Raw genomic sequence first — 26,695 nt, 5'->3', positions numbered from 1 at the left:
TACAAAACCCAATACATAAGATTTCAATACATTGTTTATTGTTCAAGTCCTAAAGCATACAAAAACCCGTCTCCTAATTCCTAAATCAAATTGGAAGCTCAACCCAAATTCATCATAATGATAGTGCTTTCCAAAAAAAAAAGTTGAGGACCCACGTTAAGAGATTATTACTCAGGGTAGGTGCAGCACAATTTACCTCGTTCAATTGTAGGAGCAGCAAACAACCTATTTCACTTACGTTCGTTAACAGGTCTCAAGATAATTTACCTTGGAAGAATAATCTGTTGATATGTAAATGAGAATAACTCATAAGTCGGCAGGAAGCACTGCTGCTGAATATTTAAAAATGCCCAATAGTTGTTTTTTCTTTTTTTTTCTTGGACAGCTGATTGGCCACCATCTATGATTGACCACTTAGGATCATCTGATCTTCAAGCAGCACCACCACATCAGGATGTTCAACAAATTAACTCAACTTAGACAAATGCAACTCGCAGAGTTGCACTAATGCAAATGAGATTTGACTAACCCAAACATGCACATCAAATGGACTTCAATCCTCTAATCTAGCCAGTAAATGTTTTTTTTTTTTTGTAATAATTATCCAGTAAATGGTTTACCTCATAACTTAGCTGCAACGTATTAGCCCAAGGGAAAGAAAATACAATGACAGAAAGTCTACGGTTTACATGACAATACTTAAGTACTACAAAAGTACCCTGCATTGTCGCCAAGAGGCCCAAGATTAAATATTAGAATGGCTTAAATTCCCTTCTGCTCTCTATAACAGCCCTCTTTCTTGTATCGAAGTCAACCTTGTCCAGATCTGACGCAGTTCCTAAATACCCATAAAAGATCCTTTTCTTCTCTCCACTCTTCTCATCCACCTTCACCAGGTTTGGATTGTTCTCATCATCCTTGCCCATCTGTGAGGATTGAACACGGGTCCATCCCTTACGGCCATGGCCTTCCTTCTCAAAGTATTCTGCAAGGCGCACAGCTTCCTTAAGACCTGACTGGTCAGCAGCAAATTTTACCAATGTAATGCCCAGGTGACCATCTTTACCATACAATGACTTTGATTTGCCACCTCCAAAGCCAAGATCTAAAAGCCATAAGAACAAAGCAAAGCAAAGGATTCGTTAAAAAAGAGACGATGTCTCAGGCACCAAGTGCCCCATGAATCTCCACTCCGAGCCATGATTTAATTAGATGAATTTCTATCTGTACAGAACTACCGGCCTTCATAATCATAAAACACAGCAAGGAGATGAAACAAATCCAGGGAATTCCACAGGGTACAGCAAGCAGTGCAGCCAGCCATATCAAGAAAGACTCCCAATAAAGACACAAGTAGCCAAAGCTCATGAACTGTCTCTACTTTCTACATGAGCAAATCCAAAAGGTTAAAATTTAGTTAAGATTTCGCTAAATATCTGACAAATGTCTCACTCACTGTATTCTGCTGTGTAATTCACATGTATTTCCTCTGATCTCGGAACCCTTTAAGAATAAGGGCAAAATAAATGAACAGAGGGTAGAAAGGATATCTCATTACAAGTCTACAGTGCACGCAAGCATCAAACAAGGACATCATTGAACACATATTTGCACTACAATCAGGGAAAGCAAAACCAAGTAAATCAAACAGGGCTAAGAAACTGGACTACCTCTACCAGAATACCACTGAACATCAGGATTCAGAAATGCAATTTCTTTTTCGCTTCTTGGGAAGAGAAGAAAGAGGAGGGGCAAGGGGTGGACAGTGACTACTAAGACTAAAAGGATGTAGAAAAAAGTACATACTTTGCATTTATATACAGCAAATAAAAGACCACCTATTTAATTTTGAGCAGCACAGATAAGAAATACCACATGTCTATTTCCAACTTCCCAGTCTACTACCTTGTGGTGTTTAAATCCCTCGTGTCTATTTTGAAGAGACTTGAACGTGTTATAAGGAACTTAGGAAACCTGGAGAAACATAGAGGGGCAATCTGATCAATTTACCAATGTGGTGCAAAACTAAGGATGTTTCAATGTTGGGACCAAAGGTCAAAAAAGAGCCCATCCCTGGACCCTGCTGAGTAACTTGTTAAGGTGATTTCTGGTGGATCCTAATAACGTTTGCAAGCATCCAACATTCCATTGGATTATTCTTGCTTTCTCCAGTCAACCTTATCAGGTACCCAATTATGGTGTGAAAGGATAAAAGTCTTGGGAAGAATTTTGTTGGAGGAATATACCCATTTTTATGTTGAAACATCTAGCACTTTATACTATTCTAACTTTAGGAAATTGTCATTGCTCATCATATGATATGGTTGTATATCGAAATTTGCATGAAAACATGCCAAATCAAATTGCATGTCACACGGATATTTCCATGCAACCAGGACAGTTGTGAACCACATGAAGAACTTAAAATTTTGTGGGTTGGGGTTAGTAATGTGAGTAGTAGTGGTTGAAATAGTCTTGTTAGTTATTTCCCGAGAATAATGGTTGTTTCCTCATTTTACTTGATCTTGTCTCTTCATTGTGGCTATTTTTAATCAAGATCAACGTTTTCAAGGCACCGAGGCAAGGTTAGGCAACAGGTACGTTCCTTCTTGCCTAGGTGATAGATTTTTTTAGTAGAAAAACATGAAGCCTGCAGTAATTCCCTGGGTTTAAAAGCAACAGCAAACATCTTTTACTAGTAATTTATCTACAATCTTGTAAGAGAGTATAAACTTCATATTAAAAGATAGAAAAACAACATATTCATGAGTAGGAAAAAAGAAAAAATCAGAAAATATTAGGGGATGAGCCACCGTTTTGAACCAAAAAAAAAAAGAAAATAATGGATGGAAGAAGAACAAGTAGATGTTGATTGGATAAAATTTTAAGTTCTTCCTTGTCAAGCAGTGAAGGATTTGAGGTCTTCAAGGATTCAATACAGCATACACCAACATGTGTATAGATTGAACCCTAACAAATAAGAATAAGAAAATAATAAATGAAACTAGTGTATAAAGCCACAAAATGAATAATTTAGTTTAATAATGTCTATTTTATTATTATAATCTCAAAAAATAAATGTAAAAATATTTCGTAGTGCCATGTACAAAATAGCTAGGTGCTTAAGTGTGACAACCTTCCATGGCACTTCGTCGCCTAGATGTTGTCTTGACAATTATGGTCAAGATAGGTATGTTTAAGAAGGCCAAGAAGAAGCATCAGATCCAGTACAATGGCCAGGCATGTAGCTAACTGCACTCTCAAGATGTACCTCACATGTATCACTAGTACAGAGCCAAGGGATTGAGCCAGGTGCTTTAATGGACTAAGTTTTTCCATAAAACCAGCTCACATTCATCAAATAAAACAACTTTTGAAGCAGTGTATGAGAGGCCAAACAAACACTACTCTCTAGTGTGCCAGAAAACAGCAAGGTGGAAGCTCCAGATAAGGAACTCAAATCTCAAGCTGTAATTCCCAAGCAAATATAGGGAAAAAATAGTCAAGGCACAAGAATGTATGGAAAGACTGCAGAAAAAAAAGAATGTATGAAGAAGTTTGCAGATCAACAAGGACTGCTTGGATAAGGCTAAAGATTCTACCTAAGGCTTCAACCCTATTGAAGCAGGATCTCAAGCTCTCTCCACTACTATGGACCATTCAAGATCATTTCTTCAAGATGCTCCCACATCCACCCAGTCTCCCATGTCTTCATAGGATATAACTGACACTATCTCCTGCACACATGGAAGCATCTTGAAGAATGATATAATTGTAAGCTGTGTGGAGATTGCCATGCAACCAGGTTGGTTATAACTTGAGTCATATTGAGACATCTGGAAATAGTAATTCAAGTAGAGGGTTGAGGCTAATAGAAGGTTTGAGCACACATACCAGTAAGTAGTATTAATTCAAGTAAGACTAGTTGGTCTAGGTTAATTGCCTAATCTTTCGGATTACATTGTTAGTGGGTCAATGCCTTGGCAAGTTTCTTATTTTATAGCTTCCAACTGTTATAAGGTGAGATGTAATTGAAGGGTGTAAATGATGATGATAACAATGTTTTCCACATTAAAAACTTACTGGCACCTATTGGAAGATTGGTTAGGCTTCAAGTACATTGACAAATAGCTTTTCATTCATTAGGCTTCAAGTACAAAAGGAGGGAGATAAACTATCTTAACTCCGCCAAGGAAAACTGAAAGCCACCCCAAAAAGAAAGGAAAAATACATTGACAAATTGGCCCAGAATAAAGATTCCCTATTCAGCACTTGTTTAGCTATGACCCATCAGCAAAAGAATCTGTACTTCTCTTTACCCAAATACATTTTACACCAATTTCCTTTGTCAGTCATTTGAACTTCTTTTCATAGCCGTACTTCTGAAGCCCATTCTTGTCTTCCTTTAACCAGCCCACTACCACCTCAAAATCTTCTTCTACGCCAACATACTAATATTCAGCTCTTTAGCTCTTTGTACCCCTTTTAAATAATGGTTATATCTTCACTACATCTCTTCTTTTCTTTGTGGCTATTTTAGTCAAGACAGGAAAGTTTAAGAAGGCTAAGTAGCTTCCAACAGTTGTGAATAACCACAGCATTTCATTAAAGATAAAAACATTTAGAAGTCAATGAGAGAAAGCCCTCTTATCCCTCCCCTCAAGGCAATATCATAATGTGACAACTGTGCCCAAAAGATTTGATCCCCCCCCCCTTGTTTGGCTAGAACATCAGCCATGGAATTTGCAATTCTCTGTTTTTCTTTTCTTGCAAACTAATATCATAATATGTATATTTTATTTTTTCATGCAAGAAGGATTTATTAATAATTAAAAGAAGGAAAGGAGGGGGGCATGAGACCTTACCCTCGAAATAAAACTAAGAACCAAAGCTCGATATAAAGAAAAAGCTAAAAACAAAAGAATAAAAGTAACTTAAGAATAACGGGCGTTGTAGCCTTTGTTTACTCTTAGAGGATCTACGAACATTTCCTGAGTGAGACGTCTCCTAGGTCTTCTTGGGTTTAGAATTCTGTTTCTTGCTTTTGACTATGACCCAATCTTGATTTCAGCCATTTGTCTCCTTGGGCATAGTAGTTTTAGTTACACCCCCCTGTTGGCTTGAAAATCATTTTCATCTTGTTGGGTGGATTGGGTTTTACTTTTTGGAGAGCTGGATTAGAAGGAGCACCAGTATCTACTTCCTTTCTCGCATCCTCCTTGTCATCCTGCTTCTCATCATGCTTTTTCTTCAAGCTACAGGTTTTCTGTGTCACCGATCTTGCTACAAAAGTTACAAACTTACAGTAATCTGGGAGATTTTCATTAATAATCAGTTGCCAAAATCTATCCCGTCCAGTGCCTATCCAAAGCCTTTTAGGGTTCTCCTTCAAAAGGTCAAGTTCTACACAAACCCCTTGCTTCAATTGTTTGGGTAAGATTCAAAGTAGCAAAATGAATATTGAGCACTTGGCCAGCAACTTGTGTTATGGCACGCATTAAGCATTCATTATAAAGATTGACAGGAAGCTTGGGGAATGAAATACAAATTAGCACTATAGAGTAGGGACGCAAACGGATCGGATTCGAATCAAGGTGTATCCAAATCCGATCCAATACTATGAACATCAGATCCAACCCAATCTGAAGATCCGATCGGATCTCACAAACATTGATTTGAATTTGAATCCGACGAGGAAGTCGGATATTCAGATCTAATCCGATCCGGATTAATTTATTAAAAGAATTAATGAATTATTAAAAGAAAAATAAAATATTACAATTTAAATAAAGAAAAACAAAGTACAAGTACCTTTTCGACTATTTGCATCATATATATACATGTTTTATAAAAAAATAATATAACATTATTTACAAAAATGCAATATAAATAACATATATAATCCGAATCCGATCCGTTTTCTGATTGGGTCCAATAATCCGATCCATAGATCCAAAATGGGGATATCTGAATCCAACAAAATCGGATCGGATCAGACCATGATCCAATCCATTTGCACCCCTACTATAGAGGGTTCGATCCCAAGATCGAAAGCTAGAGTCCAATTAAATAGCCGAAAGTGATAACCCTTAATATGAAAGAACTCACTTAACCAGGCTCTTAAAAACTCTTCTTCATTAACAAATCTAATGAGAATTTTGCATGAACCCAAAGTAGTAATAACCAAATTCTTCTTTAGGTGAAAAGTTTAGTAGGAACTCTTTAATCTCAAGGAAGGGTGACCTCCCGTGAACACATTTACCAATAAGGGCAAACTTGAATGGATCCAATGATTTCTGGATCTCTTCTTATGTAAATACGAAAGCAGGTTCACCCCAATGTAGAGTTGGTAGGGCTGTTCACGGGTCGGGTTGGGTCGGTTTACTAGCGTTTTTCCAACCGACCCGACCTGGTCGATCTACCTAGAAATGAAACCGAAACTGACCCAGTACTAAGTAAAACCGACCTGGTCGGTTTGAATCGGTTTGGGTCGGTTTTGTGAATGATTCTCTCAATGTGAACGGTAAAGGATTCAAGTCTAAGAAAGCAAAGGCTGGATGCCGGGAAATTAAAAATGATTTGATGGATTAAAACTGATATTTTATATATCAGAAATATATATTAAAACTGAAATATATATATAGTAAAACTGAAATATATCAGATATATATATATATAAAATCTGAAACATATTAGATATATAATATATATCTAAGTTGGTTCGGCTCAGTTCGGTTTTGGTTTTCACACATGAAAACCGAAACCGACCGGTGCTGAAGAAAAACCAGCCAACTCAGGTTGGACCGGACCAGGTTGGTCGGTTTGGGTCTTGTTATGAACAGTCCTAAGAGTTGGGGCTTTCTCAGCAATCACAATCTTTTCAGGGACAACCAGAATCTAAAGTTTAGTAGATTTGGGCAAGGATGCATAGGTTGGTGGTGACTGTGAATCCCTAGGGGGATCAATGGCGTTCACTAGGGTTCCCATCTACGTGGTCATTGCAGAATCATCTAAACGTTGGTCGAGTTTGGAATTCTCTTCACCCATTGTATCCTCACTTCCATAACCCTTGTAATCCATCTAAACGTTGGTCGAGTTTGAAGCCATGCCACTACCAATCTTGAGTCCCTTCTATAAGAACCTTCCTTATACCCATACTTCCAACCCTTTGAACCCCTTCCAGCCGAACCTGAAAATAAAGCAATTACCTTACCCTTCTCATCCCTAAACACCATGTATTTAAAGGACTGTTAATGATGATAATAACTGTTTTTCACATTTAAAACCTACTGGTACCTATTGGGAGTTGGTTATTCCTTCAAAATAACTGCTTTTTCTTCACTTGATCTCCCAAATTAGGGTGTTTGTCACTTGAAATTTCAGTACTTAGAACATGCTACAAGGAACATCATTGTCACCTTTCTCAAACCAATGTTATCAATGAAGTGAAGCAATGACTAGTTCTTTTGGCCCCTCAAGCAAATAGACACTGACTAATTGACTAGAGGAGAAAATATATGTTGTAAATTTAAGATATTGATGTTATACCATATAATGATACAAATCATCTAACTCAGTCAAATGTTTTGTGTAAATAAAAAAGGTAGGTTGGAAATGTTAGCATATGAATTCCTTGGCCTGTTTCAATAAAACAAATAAAAAGGCAACTTTCGACCAGTAAACCACTGATTGGAGGAATACTTCAAATAACCTAAACTCCACTTTCATCTTTATGCCTTGTTTCTATTTAACAAACCACCAGCCAACCATGTCCTATCACAGAAAGAACCTAAAGTCCACTTTCATCTTTATGCCTTGCTTCTATTTAACAAACCATCAGCCAACTGTGTCCTATCAAAGAAAGGCCATTAACCTATTACCCAATGTTGGTTGCATCTGTTTGGGATCTTGGGAGGGGGGTAGACTGGATAATGGTCCTAACCTCTGGCATTTTTATTGAACAAGGTGGCCATTCTAAGGCTCAAACCCACACTCATGTTTGCCAGCCAGAGATTTTACTATAACAAGTACTGGCCCTTAAATAATAAAAACATATATTATATTATTTTAAATAGTCAGAAATAAACACAAGTGAAAGTTGTGAAATAACATTGCGGTTGACATAATTCAATTGACTAGTCAACTTAAATGGTGCTTAGGCATCCTAGATGATCACATCATGAGTAGCAACTGACTAGTTAGTGATGAAGCCAGTCGGCCCTCAGTTGAGGTGTTCTGATAACACTGTCTCAAACATGTGCATGCTTTGTAACCAAGTTAAGATTCTATTCATCACCCACTGAATACCTATCCTTCTTTCTTTACCCCTGACAAGAAACAAAAACAAAAACATGGGGGAGGGGGGAATAAGACCATGTAAAGATGTGTTATACAGTCAGATTTCTGTCTATTTGGGAAGAAAGGAATACTAGGGTATCCCAGTTAAGAACCAAAAAGTTGATACATTGGTAGATGTAATCACTATAAAGGTTGCAAACAAAGTTTGCACTATGGATGAGTTCACAATTTTCAGTACCAACCTAGTGTGAAAGGTTGCACCATTTAGCTATGTCCCTTGCTAGGAGTGCAACAATCTTCCAGACTTGGCCGGAAGAGTGAACAATTAGGAAAAGGAGTTTTACGTACTAATTTCCTTCTCACTTTTGTGGCACCAAATTACTGATCCTAAAGCACCTAGTTGGACAATTAGCTGCTATCTTAAATGTCATGTCAATTAACTAATCAACAGGGTGCTAACCATCTAGAAGACCCACTATCTGACACTCAAGAACACTTCAATTTAAGATGCAAAAGTAGACAAATAATTTGTTTCACATACTAGAAAAAAGTTTAGTATCAAGTAGGCAACATGCAAGGGGCAAAGATATAATTGAACAATACCCCAAGACAACTGTAATACCAGGGATAAATTATCCTAATATACATGTGAACAGAAAGGTGAAACAGGATTCATGATGCTGACCCCATATAGTTGGAATAAGGCTTGGACGATAATGACGATAATGATGATGATGATATACATGTGGAAATTTAAATGACCACTCCCCACCCATCTTTCAAGGGGACACTGTAATAGCAAGTAGTGACATATAAAACAAAGGATGTAAAAAAACATTATACCTCTAAGTTTATTGTCCATCGATTTGTTTCCCATACCCTCCATGCGACCTTCTTTTCCCTTCCCTGTATTTGTATTGTGAATGATAACCACAGGTGGCCACATAATCAGATCATCCTTATTTGCTGCTGCTTCATCAGCAGATAATGACTGATAAACCTTTGAGTTTTCGGGTGGTTTCTTGTAGTTCCACCCCATCAGAACACACAATGCCTTGTGTAGGCCAAGGTGATCCACACGCAAGTCAGCACTCTGTGAGTTGTACGTGTGCATGATAAGAGCATGCATATCTGGAAAATCTTTAGATATCCTGTAATTTTACACACGAAGAGCATCCAGTAACAAAGAATTCAGCTTTTGCTTTCGAACATCACTACTATAATAATCCAACAGCTAGAATGTACATTATCATGATTCATGCAGATCTGGATATTCTATGGATACCCTGTAATTTTGCAAACCAAATGCATCAAGTAACAGAAAATTTAACTTTCGCACTCCAACACGACTATCATAATCATCCAACAGCTAGAAGCCTAGAATGCAGATATGCAGTATATAAAACTAAATGTTACAATTAAAGGCTAAACCACTCATTTGATTCCACAAGCAATATGTAGGCACACATTAATCACTCAAGACTGCATTCTTATTGTGCTCAGCATGCAAATTGGACTGTTATATCATCCAGAAAATTTGAATCTAGTTCAAGCAACATTACCCAGATGTGGCAAAGACCCAGATAGAATAGATCACAGAAACAAAATCTACACTAAAAAATTGAAGTATTCAACATGATGCAACAGTTATTTATAGATATCCAGGTATCATAGATCTTAGGTGATAGCACGAAGCTCATGATAAAGACACATTAACGGAGTGTTGCCAATCAAAATAAAGGACATATTATGGATATGCGGTCCAAAAGAACCTTTGCGTGCCAACCCCATAAATCTGCGAAAACCTAAAAGGAAAGGGAAGCCTACAAGGTTATCTAACAAAAAACATCAAATTGTAGTTAATAGATAACAAACAGATATATCCATATAATTTGTTGACAAGTACCTGTGCTGGTCTAAGACAACAAACTCACAACTACCTTAACAAATATAAAAATAGCAACTGACTATAGAAACCACTTAGATCCATAGAATCTTAATCAAAATTCGATTATTACAATAAAATTACCATTCCTGCAGTATATACAGCACTAGCAGAACTTTTGTTTAAACCAAAAACACCATAGGTAAGCACTAAAAGCTAGTATAAGTATACCTCAAAGACATTATTTTCAAAGATAAAGAAGACTGTCACTGTATAATTTGGTACCTGCTTTTTCATCACCAACATGGAAATGTATTGATGTGAAAAATAATAAAGCTTCTCAACATCGAAAAGGACAGAGGGAAGGCAGTATAGATTACAGACAGCTCAGCTGCCAAAAGCATTCAATATTTTCAAATACAACTATGTTGAATATACATCAATCCCCAGCCCCGGTGTTTCCAAAAGAAGTTGGTTCCTGGTTACTCCTTTTCTTGCAAGAATATTGACTAAGGTATTAGCTGAGTTGGGCTGGGAAAATGAAAAACAAGCAAGAAAAATCAATCAATTTCACTATAAACTCAAGAGCTAATCCACACATTCAATAAAGGATATTAAATCAGAAAACTTATAATACAATATGTCACATTAATGCTTTAAATGTAAGTCAACTGCTCTGCTCCCTTTATCTACTGCTTCTGAACACTCAAATCTGGATTTGCTAGGCACCAGGAAGTAGAGATCAAACTGTTATCTTTTAGGTTACACAAACTTTACTATTTATGCCCTCTACATATCAAATATATAGAGAACTAGATGTTCTAAGGGAGGTGTAAGATCCAATTGGGGCTTACACTCCTTAATGATTAGGTTTTCCCTAAGAGATACCTTATCACAGAGAAGACCATATTACCAACAAATATCAAAAGCAAAAGCGATTATCACAGGACTGGAGTATCAGGTTAACCAGCATAAGAAGCCAGATTCAAGTATGAGAGTGGTCACTTTGTGGCGAGGAAAAAAAATGCCAAAGTTTAGGACTGAATCCACTTTAACCCTCCCAGATTGCTAGGACCAACAGTGGGTACTGGCCTTTTATTGCCTTGCCATGGCATCAAGTAGTTAGATGATAGTAACTAAGATTTTCATACAGGAGCCCACTTTTAACTTTATCACTGTTTTTCATCACGGACATGCTATGGCTCTACAGTCAGAGCTTCAGTAGCAAGTGGACCAAGACAATTAAAACATACAAAGAAATGCATAAGCTGATATAAGTAATTGTATATGCATATATGTGCATATTAACTGCTACCCAGCCTTACTACGAATGAACGCCATAGAGTCAACATGCATCCACTCTTAGCCATCCAATAAATGTTAGAAACAGTATTTATAAAATATAAGTTTGGAGATGCTGATATTTTACAATATGAAAGATGTTTCTAATCTGCATCTGTTCAATAACTTTTTTTTTATGAATTTCAATAACTATTAATATAATGCCTGCGTCCTAAAGTATATATTCTGTAACATCCGATATTTAAACAGCAAATGCCAAGTTTACAGGATATGAAAATCACAGCAGCCTGGCCAAAAACGTTTTACACAAATATCTGAAACCAGCAGGTGGACTTGCCTAACTGTTCCTGATACCACAAAAAACACAATCTTCAATACTACCCACAGTTGCCAATCGAAAAAAAATAAAAAAAAAAATACTATCAGTGTCCATACAATGGGTAGAGATAATTACCAATGCACCTAAAATCACCCCCCAGTAGGCCAAGCCATCAAAGGAATTGACCCTTAAAATTAGTATAACTATGAAGAACAATCATCCATGTGTCATCATCCCAACTTCACTTGGGGATTAGATTAATAAAGAAATTGCCACACAATGATAATATGTTGCACAAACAGCAACATTTCCCATACATAAAGCAAAAGGTATGAAAGATAAGTACTTCTTTTAATTGGCAACAGAGAGAGAGAGAGAGAGATGAGTATGTCATCCTCACACAAGCAAATAAAAGTGGATACAAAGACTAATTGGATCACTTTACCCATTCTTGACACTTTTTTTGTAGCCACAATCATTCTTAGTGCACTAAGGTTTTTGCACCCACTAGGCGGGGTACACAACTACATTTGGTCAAGAGCCATCAAGTAGTAACCAAAAATGTCCCTTCTCTAGTCAATGCAATACCAGAATGTCATGCGCAAACACGTTCAATAGACTATTTGCATTTGCAAAGGTTGCCTTTCTTCTTAAAGAAGCACAAGCATAACATAGATTCTACAAAAAATAAACTAATTCAGATGTTAGCCACAAAAATAAATCGCTTGAGAAAGGTTCGTCACAATTAAAATCTGAAACAAGGAAACTCAAATGAGAGCAGAGAAGATTAAGAAGAGGTACAATTCCCAAAGACGGTCATAAACGGACCACAGAACTTCATATAAAGTTGTAATAATTTCTAGCATTGAGGCAACCCAATGCAAGTTAAGAAGACAATTGATGTCCCAACAACATGTATAAACTTCAGGACTGTCGATTGATTGTTTACTTAGATGGAAGACAATTGATGAACCGAATGATGTATTGATTTATCTATTAGTGAAAAAGTTACTAAAGAGGTTGTGAACTCATTAATAGCTGAAGCTGTAATTGGGCTGAAGTTATCCACTAAAAGACAAAACACTGTCACTCAATTCAACCACTTCAAGATCCCACACCTGAGTCCCCACTAATGTATCTATTGTAATACCAAAAAATTCCACCATTTCAACCATTATCAAATGGTCCCTTAGTTCTTCTAGAAGAATCAAATACAGATACAAGAGAAAGAGTACTTCATCCTCAAACTAAAATACTAGTAAACAACCAACAAAACCAATATTCAACAAAAGAAACAAAAGCAACTCACTGCACCATCACATGTAGAAATTAAAACCACCTAACTAAAACAATTAACAAAGTAGATATGAATGCTTTTGTTAAACACTTAATTGTAAATTAAGAGACTCGGAACTTGCAGTTAAGAAATATATTATAGAAAACATTTCTACTTATCAACAGAGTCCTAATGCAAAGTATTTCATACAACACCAAATAGCCCATGAGCAACAGGGGCTTGGGCAACTGTGAAGACACACCTGAGTCCCCCCAAGGTGTATTAAAAGGTTTAGCTCATCATGCAACATGCAATTTTGGCATTAGCTCATCAAACAAAATTTTCTATTGTGTCACCTATCAAAAAGAAAATGCCATATTGTACAGTACACCAATTAGAAAAACAAGGTTCTCAAACCTCCCCAAATTTTATTCCAGTATGAAAATTACATGGCCTATGGTAGATTTAAAGCAAAAAAATTAGCATTCAGAATCCTGTTTATGTGTAAACAGGAAGAAGAATGGAGCCTACTGTAAATGGTATTCCAACAAGCCAAAAAAATATGGCTGCTAACCAGTAGAGAAATAATTATAATGAAAACTTCGGGGAAGAATTACTTGTACTCCTATCCATCAATTACCTAAATTAAGTGAAGATGTGAGTCACCAAACATAACTAAAAGTTAACTTTCCTAATTACCTTGACAATCTAGCTGAAGCAAGAAACCTAAAAACAAGGGGACGTAAAACCACAAACTATTAAAGTCTAGCAAGCTGCTGTTCCAGTTCTAATAAAGAGTGTCTACCAGAGACTCCCCACTTAATGAACAAGAACTCCTTAAAATAGTAACAAGAACTTAAGAGTACAGAAACAAAAAGGTTTCAAGAAAAACAGGGCAGGCAATGCAACAGCATAAAAGTTAAGCTTACTGCTCATTTTCCCTTCTACCTCTAGAAGACGGATTCTAACCTCAGCTGATCACCAAGGATGGCATGCATCACTAACATAAATCATTTTCAACCTTTGTCCATAAAATGCACCCAAGGAAATCAGCAAACTAAAGATCATAATTAAATGTGATGCCTTCGGGAACACAATCAGTTATGACCACACTATGATAAACCAATATGTGTCATGCAAGAAATGAAGTATGCTACCATAAACGTCTTAATACATCTAAGATACTTCTTTCACCAACTTAGCATGGAAGATTTAAAATACAAGTACAATATTGACATTCTCTGAACAGGCCCCATGTAATGCACTTGACCATTCATTATGCAGCTAAATATGCCAGCCAATGTTGAGAAAAACATTTCAAAGTCAGTGCCTTTTCATGACAAAAATGACAGTCTAACACTATAACATGTATGACACTTGAAGAATTGGATTAATCACCTTGTTGCCACCCATTAACATTCCCATACTGACCCAAATACAAGCAAGAATAAAGGTCCTTAAAACTGCCAACTGTCAAAACCTTTATTTAGACCATTTTGTGTACTTAATAAAGCAGCTTTCCATTTAAGTGCATCAGGGCCACTACTATGGGTTTCTGCATAAAGCTTCAACATATAACTAGCCTACCATAAGTAGACCACCCATTTGGCACATTATCAGTTGACATAAAAAAGTTAATTTAGGTGCTGGATGCATCATAGAAAGAGTAGAATTCAAGATGGGTTCCTACTGTACTGGAAGTGTTGCCAATATCAAAAATGCTTTAACAACCATGCCTGTGCAAATTCTTAAACCAACAGAAAACACCACATAATGTGATAAAGGCATTCCCCATACCCAATTTAGCATCAAAATAGGCAGCTTGCTAGCTGGCCCAACTTGAGAAACCAAGAAGTGGAGTCAACTCACCTATAGATCAACTTGTGGAGATGCCTACCATGGATTGACATGGCTAAAAAGAGGTAGTCACTCAGATTCTAATGAGCCAAGAGAATTGAGCACAGCAAAAGGAGTTATTGCGGTAATCTCTTTATCAATGTTTAATAAAATTATTTTACCCTTTCTCAAAAAGAAAAAGGAGTTATTGGGGTAAATGACTTTAATTGCAGTTAGAGGATTCAGGAACTTGACTCATCCAATTAATCCATTACCATTAGAAAGTTCCCCAAATGTTAGAGCAGAATCAGTACATATAACTTAAGTAGACATCAAACTATGGTTAGCACAAGTAATCCACAAAAATAACAGCAGGAATCTCATTGAGATTGGTGATACACACAGTCTAAATGCCTGACTATCTATCCACTAGGATATTGTCAAAGAATGCAACCAAACACCTCCCAACAATGGCTTAAGCACTGGATCCCATGATTAACAAGAATTTACTTTCAGCAATAAATAAGCTAAATACCATGATCAGCAATATGTAAACTCTTTTTTTGTCCTGAAGACAGATTTCCATCCATTCTTAGATGTTAATCTTTTAAAACACTATCAGCTACAATACGTCCAAATGATGAAAGGAATGAGAGATGACTATCATTCAATGCAATGCCCAGCTACCTCTTTTTTTACAATTCTTATTTTTTTTATTTGTAACAAGTAATACATTCGTTTAAAATGACAACCATGCAGTTCATGAAGAATCAGCTGTCCAAATTACAAACAGCTAAGAGCTAACTGCTAACCATTGTTATGTTATAAGTGAAGATGATTTTGGCACAAATCCCCCCCCCAGGACCTGAGAGACCCCAATCCAAATCATTTTTGTGCATCCCTTCACTAGCTAGAAAATCACCAAGACTGTTTGCAGACCTAGACATCCACATGAATAAGTCATGTTGGATGGAAGTGAATTAATTTCCCTCGGGATATTTCAAAGATTCTGAGGGCCTTCATTGTCTATAGTGAGCAATCCAATCACTGTTTTGCAGTCACCTTCAATGCTGATATCAGTCCATCCAAGAGTTTCATCTCTCAAGGAGTTACCCATCCCAGTTGGGCCATTGTAGCTTAGTTCAAGCTCCCCCTTCATGGTTTCTTACAGTGCCCCTATTGATGATGGACCTGGATTGCCTGGGCACATACCATCAAAATTGATCTTTAGCTTGCCATGAGCTGGTCTCCCCCCAGTTTGCTAGTGTTGGTTGCCTTTAGGAACATAACTTGCTATTGCTCCAGCTTCCAAGGATGTAGTCCAACTGAATCCCCTAGAATTATTCCCTAGCCATTAGCCAATGCTTTACTGTTATGTGTTCTATGAGCATGTGTACCTATGTCTCCTTTTCATTGAAGATTCTATTGTTGCGCTCATTACAAATGCTCCACGAGATAGCAGCCGCAGCCCTGATTTTCTATTAATTTTAATATAGTTAAAAAATTAGCCAGTCAGGTTAAAAAGAATATTCTATAAAACGGTTGTCATACCAGCAATGCTGCATGGAGAAGAGTGTTGGGCAGTCAAGAAACAACATGTCCAGAAAATGAGTGGCAGAAATGAGTATGCTGAGATGGATGAGTGGAAAAAGCAGAAAGGATAGGGTAAAAAATGAAGTCATACAAAGGAACCTAGGAGTAGCACCAATAGGTGATACAATGAGAAAAAGTAGACTAAGATGGTTTGTTCACATGCACAGAAAACCATCTGCAGCACTTGTAAGAATAATTGATTTGTTGCAAGTTGAAGGGGCTAGAAGGGCTAGGAGCAGATCAAAAAGGACAGGGGTTTTAGTGGTAAGAAATGATTAAGCACTAATAATTTAATAACAGATATGGCATTAAACAGAATGTAATGGTAAAACAGGATTCATGTAGCCAACCCCATATAGCTGGTGGTTGTGGTTAAAAAAACAAAGAGCTTTATTAAAATTTTTATATGGTTAAAAAAATAAGAAAAGAGGCCTTCTAATCTTCCTTTGAGGATGTATTAAGTGAGGGAAAACGCACAAAACAGCATGAACCCAACACAAATCATGAAACAGAAAAAGTATAACATACCAAGCCTCTAGGATGAACCTGAGGACCTGGAATTCCCCATTCAAGAGATGTTTATCCTACCCCTTCCCTTGCAAGAAAACCAGCAAGACCATTGACCAATCTAAGGGCCACATTGAATGAGCTGCTCAATCTAGAAGACAAAGACTTAGCTTCACTGATTTAATGAGAGGTACCCATGGACCAGAAGCCAACATATCGACATACATAAAAATTGATTCCTAAACCACTAAAGAAAGGTAAACATCAACTTGAACAAGGTCCATCCTCCATCATTTAAACTTTCTAGATTGTGTAAATCCAACTTTCATTGTAAACCAACTGAGCATTTTGACTTTACCACATCACCAATCAAGCATGGAGCCTTTTCTGGTAAAAAGTAAATTCCAGAGGTAAATAACAACCTTTATATCAATCCACACCCAAATAAATCAACAATTGAATGTGTATTTCCTGAATTAACAAATCGAACTTGAGATGAAGGCCAGACTCATACAAGTTGGGCATGAAACCTTCTAATTCCAATGCCAAAACTTTATCAAATTTTTTTTGCACAAGATTGACAAGTGTCAATTGTTCGAAAATGATCTACTAAATAAAAATGTAATGACAAGTTCAAAGTTTTCACTCCTGAATGTTCATAACTGAAATGTAAGTAAAAGTATAGCCAATGATGAATTACTTGGGTTCTCCTTCAAGAAATTATGACTGATGCACAACTAACGTTTCTGATGCAAAAGTGTTTAAATCAAAGGTCATCTATCTATCAAGCAAATCTATGTAAAAGTTACATACCATGCATAAAAGGCTAACTATAGAAAGACAATGCACAATAACCACTAAAGTCCATTCTTTGTTGGCCGTGATGGTGAATAGAATAATGCCAAATATTTTTATTTTTCCTTGAAGCTAGAAGAAGAGAATGCATATCAATGGACCTTGAATAGCTTATATTACAATAACAGCCCAAACCACTAACAGAAACACATAAGCATTGAGCTTTCACCATACAAAAAATACCCCATCCACTTCACAATTAATTTGCAATGAGAAAAATGAGAAACAATATTCTCCACAGAAATGAGTTTCCATACCATCTGGAACCCATCTAACTTGTAATGAGAAAAATGTAAGACTTACCCTAGGAAATAAACTATATTCTCCACAGCCCCCGTCCCAATCTTTTCACACAATCTAATAGCACTGGTGGAATTCTCTTCTACAACCAAAGTGGTAAGGGAAAGAAAGCTTGGAAATCCATGCAAGTGAAACAGAAGATAGCACCCATGGTTTGGTTGAGCCTGAATCATGTTTCAGAAGTGCAACAATCACTTTTAGGAAAGTATTTGAGTGTCACAATGTCCAATCTAGGAGGGTGCATGGAACCACTCAAATTGACAGAGAAGGATACAGAGGTGTCGCTTCGATCTAGGAGTGGTTTAAACAGTCCCAACCACCAGAAGGAGTCTTCTAGTAATCAAGAAGAAAAGCAACCAGTCTTAGTAAAGCTGCAAATAAAGGTTGTCCGGATGATGGATCTGCATGAGAACCACTGAACTTCATTAGCAAATTCAGTTGGAGGAACAAATCCAGTCCTGGAACAACCTGGAGCAAACCTGCTGCATCCCCAATTTTTTTATCAGCCTGCTGCATTCCCAATTTGATAGGGCGACTCTACTAGAGTGGGGAACCCTGCGTTGGAAAGGGAAACAAAGGAGCCAAAGTCATTTCCCCTGTCGTGCGAGTCTCTTCACACCCTTCGGGTAACCTCTGTAACTCTGGTGGCTTAGTTTTGAGTACTAATTGTTTTTCCTTTCTCACTGCAGACTTACCAGCTCTCGTCCCTGTTTCTGGCATGCCCACAGCAGTGCCTGAAAGGGAGAGGAGGGTGTAGGGAATAAATCTGTAGGGGGTGAGATCCATGAATCAAAGCTTTTAAAGGAAAAGCAAGGAACTAGTGCGGAAAATAAAGGATGTCCTGAAAACTTTAGGAAAGGGTAGGGAAGAATCAAACCCATTCAAATCACAGCTTCAGGGGGGTGTTGACGTGGAGATGGAATCAAATGGCTCAGATAAAGGAAAAGAACATTGTCCTGAATCAAATAAGACGAGGGAATTTTAGGCTGGAGAGGACCCTGTGATTGATCTGGCAGTTACCAGTTAGAATGGGGCTTAAGGTGGATAATGCCAAGGAACTAGAACCCATACCTAAGAAAGGTAAAGGGAAGGGGGGTTAAGAGAAGGAGCAAGCTGAATGAAGTAGAAATACTCATAAATGAAGTAGAAGGGGATAAGAAATTCAGTGCTAGGGGGGAGAAGGAAGGGAGGCATGTAGGTAGCCAGAGGTTAGGGATAAACATCAATTGAGACCAAGAAGGTTATTAGTTGGAATTTTGGAGACTAGGGAGTACCACAAAGAGGAGCAATCAAGGAAGTGTTGAGGAAAGAACAAACTGACTTAGTGCTTATTCAGGAATCCAAAACCCAGGAGGTTGATAGCAAATGGGTTAGAGGTTTTTGGGGAGAAAGGAACATTAGGTGGGAGTTTTATCCCATCTTGGGGAGCTTCGGGGAGCATTATAACACCTGGAGCGAAGGAACAGTGCAGTGCATTGAAGAGTTGGTGGGTAAATTTTCAATTTCTATACAATTGAGGAATGTATAGGATGGGTTTGAATGGATTCTCACGAATGTGTGCCAAACTCATATATAGAGAGAAACTTATTTTGGGAAGACTTGGCAGACATTAGAGGACTATGCAAAGGACCATGGTGTTTAGGGGGAGATTTCAATATAACCAGGTTTGTGGATGAATCAAATGGGGGTAGGAGAAGGGTCACTACAAGCATGAGAAAATTTAATGAGTTCATAGAGGCTTTCAATTGAAAGATTTCCCTCTAGGGCAATCAGCAATGGAGTTTTACCAGGTTTAATCTTCAGGATAACCTGATTTGTTCTAAGCTTGATAGATTTTTTAGTGTCACTAGATTGGGAAGAGCATTGGACAGGCTTGCTAGGAAGAACTTTGCCTAGAATTACCTCAGATCATTGGTTGATTTTCTTGTTTCAGAGAACTGATGGGGGCCCGACACCTTTCAGATTTGAAAACATGTGGCTTACCCATTTGGAGTTCAAGATAAGGTCAAGGAGTGGTGGGATACTCAGATTCAGCTACAACTTTGGGAGGCCAAAAGTTTTTACAAAAGTTGTGGTTGCTTATAGAGAATAAAAGAGTGGAATAAAGTGAAATTTGGGAGGCTAGAGGAAAAGAAGGCTGAGTTGATTTCTCAAATTGAGGAGATTGAAAGGAAGGAGGTGGATGGTTCCTTATGGACCTTATCACATAGTGATACAGATTTAAGGTGGTCTTTGAAGAAGGATTTAGAGGTTACCACTTATCAAAAAAAAAAGATTTAGAGGTTACCCTTTTAAGAGAGGAAAATTGCTATAAACAGAAATCTAGAGAGAAATGGACCAACGAAGGAGATGGTAATACAAGATTTTTTTGAGGAAGAGTCTAATTATTTCATTATGTTTGAGGGAGACTGAGATCAGATATTAAAATGAGATAGCCATGACCTTTGAAGGCCACTTAATGAAAGATGGTCAATTAAAGGTCTTGGTTGGGAGGTGTTGAGAGATGATCAAGTGAAGCTCCTGGTCTTTTTTTTAACAATAACTTCAGATTTCAGAAAAAGAAAGGTTTGAGGGGGAAATTAAGGAAGGAATTTTCTCAATGGACAGATCTAAGCTCTGGGCCCTGACAGTTTTACAATGGTTTTTTACCAGGACTGTTGGGAGATAATCAAGGTTGATTTCATCAAGTTTTCAGGTAATTGCATAGAAGGGGTATAATTAGCTTAGGAATGAACTCAAATTTCATAGCTTTGGTCCCTAAGAAAATTAGAGCTGCTCATCCTAGGGATTCCCAACCTATCGGTCAAGTAACTAGCATTTACAAGATAATTGCCTAGGTTTTATCCCTTAGGGTGAAGAAGGTACTCCCCTCACTTATTTCTCATTTTCAAGGGGCTTTCATTCAGGATAGGCAAATTTTGGATCAGATTTTAATTGCTAATGAGTGTGTCAAGGCCCAGAAAAGATTAAGGAAGAAAGGAATTGTGGTTAAGTTGGATTTGGAGAAAGCCTATGATCTAGTGGATTGAGAATTTTTAATTAATATCATGAGAAGTTGTGGCTTTAACGAGTTGTGGTGTAAATGGATCAAAGGTTGTTTGCAAAGTCGTTATTCAATAGATATCCAAAAAAAAAATCTAGTCAGTACTCAACACTTGTCAATGGTTCAGTTGTTGACTTTTTTTTAAGGGATTTGAGGTCTTAGACTAGGTGATACATTGTCACCGTTCCTTTTTACCTTAGTAGTTGAGGTTCTTAGCAAGTTGATCTCAAGAGCCAATAGCTTGCAGTTGATTAAAGGCTGGTCAGTTGGGAGGGATAGAATTCTGGTAACTCACCTGTAATTTACATCTTAGTTTTCTGTGATGGGAACTTTAGAGATGGAGTGGGAAACTTGAAGTTGGTAGTGAATCTTTTTGAGAGGGTCTCCAATTTTAATACCAGTTGGCATCAATGTTCAGGAAGATAAGTTGGGGATAATGGCAGGTTCTTTGGGTTGTGAGAAAGGGGATTGGCCACATAAATATTTAGGGTTACCTCTAGAATGACAACCCTAGATCACTTAGCTTTTGGAACCCAGTGGTGGAAAAGGTTTGAGAAGAGGTTAGTTGGGTGGAAGTGAAATTAAATTTCTCTGGAGGGAGAATAACTTTGATCAAATCCACCTTAGCTAACCTTCTTGTCTATTATATGTCGGTTTTCAAGATACCCCAAGTTGTGGTGAGAAAAATTGAAAAGATTATGAGAGACTTTTTATGGGAACCTGGGAAGGGAGGAAAGATCATTTGCTTAGATGGGATAAGGTGATGAAACTGAAGGCAAAAGGGGGGTTGGGGATTGGAAATGTTAGAATGAATATTCTGGCCTTATTGAGTAAATGGTTGTGGAGATTCCCAAAGGAAAGTGAAAGACTTCCGCACAAAGTGGTAACAAGTGTTCATGGGTTGTCAAACAATGGTTGGGATGCTGGCCCTCTTCACAGAGCTGCTTTAGCTACTCCTTGGAAAGCCTTCCACGATCTTCTTCCTGTTTTCCTAAGCCACATCAGGTATGACTTGGTCTCGAGCCAAAAAAAATTAGGTTTTGGGAAGATATTTGGATTGGGGAGTCCCCTTTGATGGAGATTTCCCTCCTTTTATGCTCTATCCAATCTTAAAGGTAGACCAATGTCTAAGTTTATCTATCCCCCTCTTTCCCCTTCTGGGTTGAACTAGAACTTGGGCTTCTCTAGGAATCTTAGAGAATCTGAAATCCCCATTGTGTTTGCTTTGCTTATCTTGTTGAATTCTGTGGTTTTAGGAGATTAGGGTGTGGACCCTTAATCCTATTGGGATATTCACTTGTAAGTCTTCGTTTAACTCCTTGTAGCCTCCTTACCTTCCCTTTCTCCTTCTTTCCTTGTTAAAGAAATCTGGTGTCCCCCATTCCTCCTAGAGTCAGTGCTTTCTGTTGGGAAGTGTTTCAGGGTTGCATTAGCAGTGAAACTGCATTTCATCTCTTAATCTCCTGTCCCTTTGTTGGCTTCATTTAGGATTGATTTGCTTCACCTTTTGGTTATAGTTGGCTCCTTCCAGTTAGCTTGGAGGGGTTGTTTAGCCCTTATAATTGCAGTTGTACGAATAGGAGGGGCAGATTGATGTACCAGGGCAGCAGTGGTTTGGACAGTTTTGGAGTAAAGAAATTCAAGAATATTTGGTGAAAAAGAGAGGAATAAGGAAGCCTTGATAGAGGTTATAACCCTAAGAGTGGCACATTGGGTCGAGACCTTGGATCTTTTCTCAGATTTTAAGGTTGATGATTTTTTCAGATCTTGGGGGGCTATAGTTAACTCAGTCTCTAGAAGACAAATAGCAATAGTGGACTGGTCAACTCCATCTAGTGGCTGGTTGAAACTGAATTTCAATAGGAGTTGTGTGGGCAATCCAGAGCCCTCTAGATTTGGAGGGATAATCAAGGATGAGGATGGAAATATGTGTGCTTTCTTCTCAGGTCCATTTGAGCAAGGTGATGTGGCAACAACAGAATTCTTGACAGCTGTTTTTGAAGTTGAGAGAGCCAAAGAGTTGGGTTTTTAAAAAGATTAATTATAGAAGGTGACTTCAAAATAGTTGTGGACTAGCTAAAGAAGGGGGAAGGAGTATCTCAGCACCTAAGGAATGTTCTCAGGCGATTCAAATAGCTCTCTAGGGACATGTCTATTCAAGTTAATTGGGTATAATATCCACCAAGGCACATGGTCTAGCTAAGCAAGGGGTATAGAGACAGACTGAGTTTTGGTCTCAGTTGCAATACTTTGGGGGCTTTAGACACCTGGCATCTACTTGTATCTATCACAACTTCTTGTTGTTCTGCTTTCTTATAATTTTAGTAAAAAAATTCTGAGTTACTGGTCAAAAAAAATGCCCAATATAAACACTTTACCAATTTATGAGAGTCCATGCAACACTGATACACAGAAGGCCACATGCCACCTACTGCAGTTGTCAAGGTGCTAAGGTGACGCTACATGACAGGAAAGCACTTTTTCACCTACAATATGATTTTTTATATAAAATAGCCTTGCTAACTTAGCTTGCTTCTCTAGTTTTTTATGGGTAGTTCGTCTTCCTTGATGATGTAGCAAATACCAAACACTAAAAGTAGAATACAATACAAGCAACATGAGGAACAAGGCAACTCTCAAAAAAGGAAAATGCCTTATAACCAAGGTGCTGTCATCTAGGGCAGCACCTTTACAACTAACTGCACCAATAATAAAGATTCATATGTTTCAAGTTTACAGTAATGTTGTCTAATTCTGACTGAACTAGACAGTTGGAACAGCACAACAGAAGTGGGAACGACCAGCCAAAACAGTTTTTCAGTTGCTTGGTTCTTAGAAATGTTGACTTGGTCAAACTTCTACCATTTACATGGGATAATAATTGTTACACCCTCTAATGTTTATTATCTTAAGCTTATTTTGATGTAAACCACCTTTTGTCTTCAACATATCAGAGATTTGAAGTGGACAATGGAACCATTCAACCCATGGCCCAGCCACCAAAATGATTCTGACTGGTCTATGCCTGACAACATTGGTTTAGGGTAATAAAAGATGTAGAAAGGGGAAAAAGAAGCATCAATTGATGTATTAATACAAAAAACAAGGGCCCATAACTTATAGAAACAAATCTCTATTTCCAACAATATACTGCCATTTTACTGTTCAGAACTTAATTTTCACCAAGAACTGCGATCCATTGTCACTTAATAACCAGACAACACAAACAAAGTTCTGACTATGTCAAAAACGTTGGACAATTTCAATTAATCAATAACTTGAGCTAGCTTAATTAGCATCTAAGATATAACTCCTAGTGAACAATAGCAGCTAGTTTGACTTCCTTACAATCCTGTCCAGTGCACTCTTTGTAAAACTCAAAATGATGTCTACAATATTTGTGGTGTCTACAGAAGATGAGCATTATGGCCGAAATCCCAAAGAGGTCTCAGGGGCTATTTTGGTAATAGCTGAAATGGCTGAATTGAATTGTTTATCACTATTCCTTCTATCAAACTGTTCCTTAGATCAACCCGGAAATCTAAAACTGGATGACTATCTGTTCTACCAATATCAAAGCCAGGATAACCTAAAAGGCTTTCTGCACTGATCTAAAAATAATCAGAACACCTAAACCTAAAACCCTGAAGTTTGGTCTCTTTAATTAATACAACTAAATGAACTAGAAATTCCCTACCAAAATCATCAAACATATGCCAAAGAAAGAGAGAAACAGATAAACATATCGAACCCTATTTTACCAAACCTGCCACAGGCAAGGCACTGAAGAGGCCCTTGCTTCCCGTCCTCCAAATAATTTTTTCTCTGAGAAGCATTCTCATTTAGAGATTTTGCAAACCGAAGAAATGCCTTCTTCAGAGCATTTTCGTCCACGTCAGGATGATTCAGACCCCCATCGTCAGCCGCAGCACCACGTCGTGAATGTATATCCTCAAAATCTCCTCCAGCTCTCATATGTTTTGATGACCTTAAATCATCCATTCCCCTGCCAGAGTCCAATGGAACCCGACGGAAAGGACTACTTGTTCCAGCCAAGAAGTCGGAATTAGAATTGGGGTTCCCGTACAGGGATAGATGCTGTCGTTGCCGTGCAAAATCACCCCTTTCATCCTCATCTGTGTACTTTCTCTTCAACGAACCTTCCAGTGGTGACGGCCCCCGGTCATCCAATCCTAGGTGATTCCAGTAATCCTGCTGCCCACCACGCCCGTACAACTCATTGCGATCACGACGGAGTCCCTCTGGACTCATCGGCCCGACTGGAGGGAAATGCTTATCAAATCCTAACCCTAAACCGCCAGGCTCAGGGCCATGGCCACCAGGTCCTAACGGTAAAAACCTATCAGGTATATCCAATGGCCGAATAGGAGTAGGAAAGTCTTGATAATCCGGTGGCAAGGCAAAGTAAGACCGAACGCTCCCATCAGCCAAAACTATTGTTCGCCGCTCGAGCATGTGAAACCCATAAGCTGGCGGCGGAGGACCGATGGCAGCGGGGTCCGAAAACGATAATGGAGCTCCGGTGGCAGGCCCCGCCGACGGAAAGGGACCCAGTCCGGACGGAGGGATAGGATCGAGAGTGGACTTAGACGGGCCTGGTATGGCGTCCTCCTTAGTAACTGATGAGGGTTTTGCTGATTTGGTATTGCCGGCGGCACCAGGATTGTGATCAGAGTTAGTAGTATTGCCAGATTCCCACCTGGATTTCCGGTTAGACGAGGATGAAGATGACTTGTGGGAGGAACCCTTGGGGTTATTTCCCGCCATCTTCTGGTTGTCTTTCATGCCGTGAGAACTATGGTACACAGGTACAGGATTATGGAGTACTGAGGGATCAGGAGAAAAAGAAAACAAAAGAAAATCGAAGATGAGTTGAAGCAGCGAGATACGTTCGGCGTGGCTTTGAAGCGGAAGGTTGGTTACATTAGGGCAAGAGTGAAGAAGAACGTTGGAAAAGGCATATCGGGATTTCTCCTCACAGTGTGCGTCTCACACCAACCTTACTTAATGTCATTCCGAGAAGACTCTCCAAATGCACGGCTGTTAGGTTAGTAGGATGTACATTTTGTGAGGACTGACTGACTGAGGAGCAAATTGGATTGTGACGGGATCTGCTCCTCACAAATGGGCACCATGCATTGGGAACATCTCCAGTGAATAATAACGCATAAGTACGGAAGATGTTTCCAATGCATGATAGGATGTGCGTATGAGGAGCAGATCTGGTCTCAATTCGATTGTAATGCAAATGGATCGTGCTGGGCTGATAGTCCGCACAAATGACCGGCCCTCGGGCCGTGCGCTCTCCCCTGGGATAACTTAGGGGGTCGGCCCCTCAGGCCATGAAATGGGGCCAAAGCTATTTATTTAAAAAATTAAAAAAAAAACTTTAAAATTTTAATTTTATATGAATTTTGATGTATACAATAATTAAATAAATTAGTATAATAAAATTGAAAA

The 26,695-nt window shown here is 38.3% G+C and overlaps 1 protein-coding gene and 1 non-coding gene across 3 annotated transcripts; one reads left to right on the top strand and one right to left on the bottom strand.

Annotated features, from left to right (window-relative positions):
* On the bottom strand, positions 1 to 26,273 carry LOC104611767 (RNA recognition motif XS domain protein). 2 transcript variants are annotated; one of them, XM_010278968.3, is made up of 3 exons: positions 24,981 to 26,273; positions 9,142 to 9,449; positions 1 to 1,105 (listed from the first exon to the last, which is right to left on the bottom strand). In XM_010278968.3, the coding sequence occupies exons 1-3, from the start codon at positions 26,018 to 26,020 to the stop codon at positions 753 to 755; spliced, it is 1,701 nt and encodes a 566-aa protein (XP_010277270.1). In that variant the 5' UTR covers positions 26,021 to 26,273; the 3' UTR covers positions 1 to 752. The 2 variants fall into 2 exon arrangements, with proteins under 2 accessions (XP_010277270.1, XP_010277269.1); XM_010278967.3 differs by having other exon boundaries at positions 467 to 1,105; positions 24,966 to 26,252.
* On the top strand, positions 17,699 to 17,770 carry LOC148800831 (small nucleolar RNA snoR60). The gene has a single exon (XR_016071123.1). It is a non-coding gene; the product is annotated as a small nucleolar RNA snoR60 (small nucleolar RNA).
* Positions 26,274 to 26,695: the final 422 nt, after the last annotated feature.

Source organism: Nelumbo nucifera, chromosome 4 (genome assembly GCF_055504915.1).
Source record: "Nelumbo nucifera cultivar China Antique chromosome 4, China Antique-T2T, whole genome shotgun sequence".
NCBI lineage: Eukaryota > Viridiplantae > Streptophyta > Magnoliopsida > Proteales > Nelumbonaceae > Nelumbo > Nelumbo nucifera.
The sequence above is the reverse complement of the archived record's forward strand: the minus strand, read 5'-3'. Positions and strand labels throughout refer to the sequence as shown.

What these genes read in the sequence shown, in the direction of transcription:
- LOC104611767 (XM_010278967.3), bottom strand. Translation starts at nt 26,020, where the DNA reads ATGAAAGACAACCAGAAGATGGCGGGAAATAACCCCAAGGGTTCCTCC. An exon ending in GGCAGGTTTGGTAAAATAGG is followed by an intron (nt 9,450 to 24,965) that starts GTTCGATATGTT and finishes GTAAAATTACAG; the next exon opens with GATATCTAAAGATTTTCCAG. An exon ending in GATGGACAATAAACTTAGAG is followed by an intron (nt 1,106 to 9,141) that starts GTATAATGTTTT and finishes TATGGCTTTTAG; the next exon opens with ATCTTGGCTTTGGAGGTGGC.